This window comes from Typha latifolia, chromosome 13, assembly GCF_019914945.1.
Source record: "Typha latifolia isolate L0001 chromosome 13, TyphaL0001v2, whole genome shotgun sequence".
NCBI classification, from domain to species: Eukaryota; Viridiplantae; Streptophyta; class Magnoliopsida; order Poales; family Typhaceae; genus Typha; species Typha latifolia.
Window position 1 is genome coordinate 4,600,220 of NC_133098.1, and position 5,543 is coordinate 4,605,762.

A 5,543-nucleotide genomic window follows, 5' to 3' on the forward strand; every position below is an offset into this window, starting at 1 on the left:
TAACACTATAGTACAAAACTATTAATACGTATTTTACACTTTAAACTAAATTAAATAAGATATTTTAATCATTTATATGTATTTATTAACTTTAATAATAATTTATAGGAAAATATTAAAATTTAACCATTGTGGTAAGTGCTTGACACTCAAAAGATTTTAATCGTAACTTTGATATTCTAAAAATATAGTGGCAATTATGATATTTTAAAATTTTCCAATGGCATTTATATCCTATCCTTTGGCTATAATGGAGCATTGTACTAAGTCATTTATATTTATTTATTGACTTTAATAATAATCTGTTAGAAATATTATGCTAAATTTTAACCATAACTGTATTTATGAAGAGTTAAAGATTTTAGCAGTAATTTTAATATTTAAAAAAAGGTTGTTTAAGTTACAATTATATAAAAATTATTTATATATAACAAGATATCAACTTAGCGCTTCTAACACTTCACGCCAGATCTAATCTTAGGACTAATTATGATTAATTAAAGAATATTGTTGTGGAAATTAAGTTTCTAAGGCTTAAGAGTAGTTAATTTTCAAGTCAGGGTCTCAGGGTCCTGCAAAGAAAAGGACCGGGTATTGTCGGCCATGAATTGGCCACAAGAAACCATCCACCTCCTATCTACTCCCTTGAATGGATCAGATAAATTCCAATTCCAAAACCCAAGAAAAGAAAAACCCACCATTTGGGTAGTTGATCAAGCACTTACGCATCTCTTCCTCTTCCTCATGTTCACTGTCTCATAATTTTAAGATGCAAGACTTGAACCCTATCTTCTACTCTTAGTAACAAAGAAGATCGCTGCTCATGGCTATCCTGGCGGGGATGCTCGCCGGCGTCAAAGGCAAACGGCGCCGCCGCCGCCTGTGTCAGGACGGCTCGACGGAGGCAATGACTAGCTCGAGGACAATGGTAAGGAGAATCCAGTTATTCGACCACTTTCAAAAGAAGAAGAAGAAGAAAAGAAATTCTATATAGCTTAGCTCTAACTGTGGTTAATTTCTCTTATTAGCAAAGGAACAACTTGTACAAAGAACTCCGTGATTGGGATCTGGGAAGCATTGCTCGCGAGGCAAAGGAGAGGTTGGATGAGAAGTTCAAGAGGTAGCAATAAATTCAGATGCATGATGTATATATATAACTATATATACCTTTCTCTGATCAATCTTTTGCACTACCGCTTGTTTGAGTTTCTTAATCTCTTTGGTGGTAATTAAAAAGGCATCACAGCACCTCCGGGAGCTTAGGAGGGAGCAAAAATGGACGTGAAAGTGGAAGTGGAAGTGGAAGTGGAAGTGGAAGTGAGGGAGGAGATCATTGCAACAATTTAAGGAGAGAAGTGTTCTCCTCCAAGAAGAGTATGAGAAAGTTCAGCTGGAGTAAATTGGGATGGGGATGGAAGGAAGTGGAACAAGCGGAGTGCGCGGTGTGCTTGGAGGAGTTCAAGCTGGGCGACATCCTCGTCCACCTGCCGTGCGATCACCGGTTCCATTGGAGCTGCGCCGCTCCTTGGCTCCAGAATAGCTCCTACTGCCCGTTTTGCCGGATGACAGTCAAGTAGTAGTAATTAATGATCATCAAATGACCGAGTTGGGGGAAGTAGAAGAAAATACTACGAGATTAATATTTCGTTGTGCATATATTTGATCCAGTATTCAGCGTTTAAATCTTTCTGTGTTCTTCGATCGATCGATAGAGATGATAGAGAGAGTGCTGGCTAAAAACTTTGATAACTTTAAGACTTTCTTCGAATCGAATCTTTTCTTGGGTACAAGTAAATACTAAACTAAACAACACGGATCACATAGTTTTAGATTGAGTGTAATCGTTATTTCTTTTTTTTAATATATTAAGCCAAATTATCAGTAATCTATGAAAGATAAAGTGTAAATAATTAAATAAGTTTTCTAACGAATTTTAAAAATACTTATTAGATTTCATATAATAAAAATATAATAAGCATTTTCAAATTTGACATCTGGCATGATCAAATATGATTAAAAAAAAATAATTATAATTATTTTAATTTGAATATAATCATAATAACGTAAAAGTGACAAATAAAATTTCAAAACGGTAAGAAACAAATTTGTGAGGCAAATGAATGAAACAATTAGTACAATGTAAGTAAGTAAGTGGATCAGAAATAATAGAGGTTGGTGGGTCACCTCAATAGAGAAACCCTCACCGCCATGTATTATGTATACAAGGAATTAAGGAACTAAAAAGATTTCCTGCAACACCACCGATCCATTAATTTGCTGCATCTGATTCCTGTCAGTGTTTCATTGGTTATAAGTTTACAATCTCGGACATTCGTGCAATCAGGGCTGGAGGGGATCCTTTCGCGATGGGGTCCCAAATGAACCCATAAATTCAAGAAGAGAATTATTGAGAATTTGAAGCAGATTGATGTGGATTTGAAATTAGGGGACAACGCCACCTGACAAGAACATCTTTAGCTGGGAAATTTTGTATATAAGAACTTTTTTTTTGGGGAATTTTACTTACATTTATACCCTTAAAAAATGGGTTATTTGCATAAAAAAAAGCTAGCAAAAATGAGTCTTTGTGTATCACTTGTATAAATTATGTTACATTTAATTATAAAAGAGATGTGCATTTAGTATATAAAATAAACAACTTCAATTTTAAGAACCCAATCTTGCAATTAGTAAAACCACGCTTTTTTTATGCAAATAGCCCCTTGCTTGTCTACTCTGACAAAATATATGTTATTTGCGTAGATATATATTCAATTAATTTTCAAGTTAAGTCATGATAATTTAATAGAAAAATAAGAAAATTACACTTAACTAAGAGAAATTTATGAAAACTAGAATAAAGATTTTTTTTTACGTCAAATTTTAATTGTTAGTTTACTCCAAAAATATCTATATAAAAAAAAATAATAGCTTTAAAAAATATGGATGCAAAAACTGTATTGTTTGAGGAGTATATATGTGAATATTAAATTTAGAAGGGCATATAAGCAAAGAAGAGATTTTTTGAATGGTATGTGTAAAAAAAAACGCTTTTTTTGAATGGTATGTGTAAAAAAAACTCTCTTTTTTTGTTGAAATTTATCAAAAATATTCTACCTTTTTCTTTTGTTATTATTCACACCTATCATATGATATTTATTGTTCAACCTTTGTATTTTGCTTTAAATGCCTTAAGAACACTACTTAGTTAATTTACTCTAATAATAACTATTAATATAGAGGATATTAAATTACCTTTTAAAATAAAAAAAATAAAAAATAAACATAAAATACCACACATTTGATTTTGAAATCTAGTTCTCCCTTTATTTTTATCTTAATCTAAAAACTTATTTAAGGTATTAAGATTATTTTGCATCTGCCGTTACTATAACTCATCCATATGGTAACATAATAAGAGAAGTATATATATATTCTGAAAGGTCCATAGACATTCAATATTCATCGATACAGTTATCATCTGTTGGTGGATCAGTCCAGACTCTAATTATGCAAGCTTGAGAAGCTAGACTGGTTAGCCTATGAGTCGCCCCATTGTCCACACTACTAGTAAAACATATCCTAATTCTAGGGTAATTAGAAATACAACGTTTGCATTAAAGTACCAAAGGGTACTTAGATAGACCAATCAACACTATCTATCCACCTATTAACAACCTTCGCCACACTAAGAGAATCGCTGAAAATTTAGCAATCCTCTTGATTTAAAAAGCCTTCCATCATCTTCAATCCTTCAAAAAGAGCTAACATTTCCCCAACTAAGGCGCTAGGGTAGTGATTAAGGTGGAATTATTTAGCCGCACAAAACAAATCTGGATGCCTCTGGAGTATAATGCCTAGTCGCCCTTTGTTGTTTCCCATCCATGAGGCGTCGACCCAGCAGACCAAGTCATTTGTTTGAGGAATGTCCTTGGGTTGAGTGCATGGCGCAATGGGAGTGTCCTCTTCATGTTGAACATTTACATTAGGGTTACTCCTTTTAGCAACCCTTAACACCGAGATGGGAGTGAAGTTTGTGCCCCTTTATAGACTTTGTCATTTCTTGCTTTTCAAATCTCCCACATCAAGATGAGCATATAGGCAATATCATCCACATTCACTTGCTCTGTCATAAGCATGATCCATCTAACTAGGCGGTCCGAAACCTGATCGATTCTTAGCCCAAGATCGCTTGCAAACTAGGTAGTTCACGTGAGATAAGCGTTCTGCTATCACCTCTCCAACTACAACATTATCGTTCAGGCAACGCTAAAGAAAGATTTTCACTCTTGGCATGGCCTTCTTGCACCCACATATGATATTCCACAACTTTTATTTTTCTTCACGGGAGGAAGAGTTGCACCAATCTCTGTTCGAGAGCAAGTTGAAAGCAGTTTTGATAGAGAATTATTCGGATGCGGAGTGCATCCAAACCAATCTATTTGATTTAGTCATGGTTGTTAGGCTAATGAAAATCTTCCTAATCATCATTGTTGCCTCGCTTGCAAGAAGTGCATGAATTTCGCATGCGTCCATGTGACTCTTTCCATCAAGTTTGCCACTTTTACCATGTCAATTGAGAGTTGCATCTTTGTTAGGTCATGACGAATCCAAGGGTTTGTAGCAATTATGATTGATCGGCTATTTACCAGGGTGTTTTCTAGCTGTAGTTTTAGAGAGGTACTCCATGGGTAGTTCATGGAACTAGACCCAAAACTTACTAGAAGAGAAACTCCAGCTCTCTACCGGAGTGTTGGGCTTGAGGTGATCGAGAGCAAACATGTCACGATTGAATGATCATGGCGAGCCAAGCTAGACCCTCCAAAGAGCACTCTTGAGCCCAACTAAACTGAAAGATCTTTTCGTAACAAGCTTGTCAGTAAGGCAAAAGATTTGGGTTATGAGAAGGAACTGTGTTATCCTCCCGCAATGAGATAACCTCGTCCATACAGCCATCGAGAAGGAGCTCTGAAAATCATTTCAAAAGCTACTACAATGAAACAATCGCTATACACCCAACTATCAGATCGTGAGTCATTTTACCTACAACTCTTTAACACGTAATATATACAAGCATGGTCCACCCTAATTCTAGCATAATCATAGTAATCTACAATTTGACAATGAGAGCATTGTTAGGAGCCCAGAAAAAACTTGCACTCAGCAATTGAATACTAAGTCATTTTTGTCCTTTTCAAATAACTCTCGTGGTGGAAAACCAGAAGTCTTTACTAGTATCGCTCCAACTAGACATGCATCTCCAGATAAAGATCCAAACCTGAGATATGGCAGCTTTGCAACTCCATGTTTTGTCGACGAGAGAGGCATAGGATGTCTTGGTAGAGATGTCTGATAATGAGAGAGTCTAAATTAAACTGGAGCTTGCTATGTGAGTTGGAAAGATAAGTATGATTGGTCGATCAAGTATGCCACCACCTTGGCCTCTAGTTGAAGAGAGATGTCTGAGAGTTCAAAGGTAGTCAACCCATGATCGAACTTTCTAAGATATTTTGCCATCACCCACTTCCCCCACCTGACATCCT

At 35.6% G+C, this 5,543-nt stretch overlaps 1 protein-coding gene across 1 annotated transcript; it reads left to right on the forward strand.

Annotated features, from left to right (window-relative positions):
• Positions 1-529: 529 nt before the first annotated feature.
• Positions 530-1,768, forward strand: LOC140800028 (probable E3 ubiquitin-protein ligase RHY1A). Its single transcript, XM_073154654.1, has 3 exons — positions 530-928; positions 1,029-1,120; positions 1,238-1,768. Exons 1-3 carry the CDS (start codon positions 824-826, stop codon positions 1,575-1,577), a joined length of 537 nt encoding a protein of 178 aa, XP_073010755.1. The 5' UTR covers positions 530-823; the 3' UTR covers positions 1,578-1,768.
• The last annotated feature ends 3,775 nt before the right edge of the window (positions 1,769-5,543 follow it).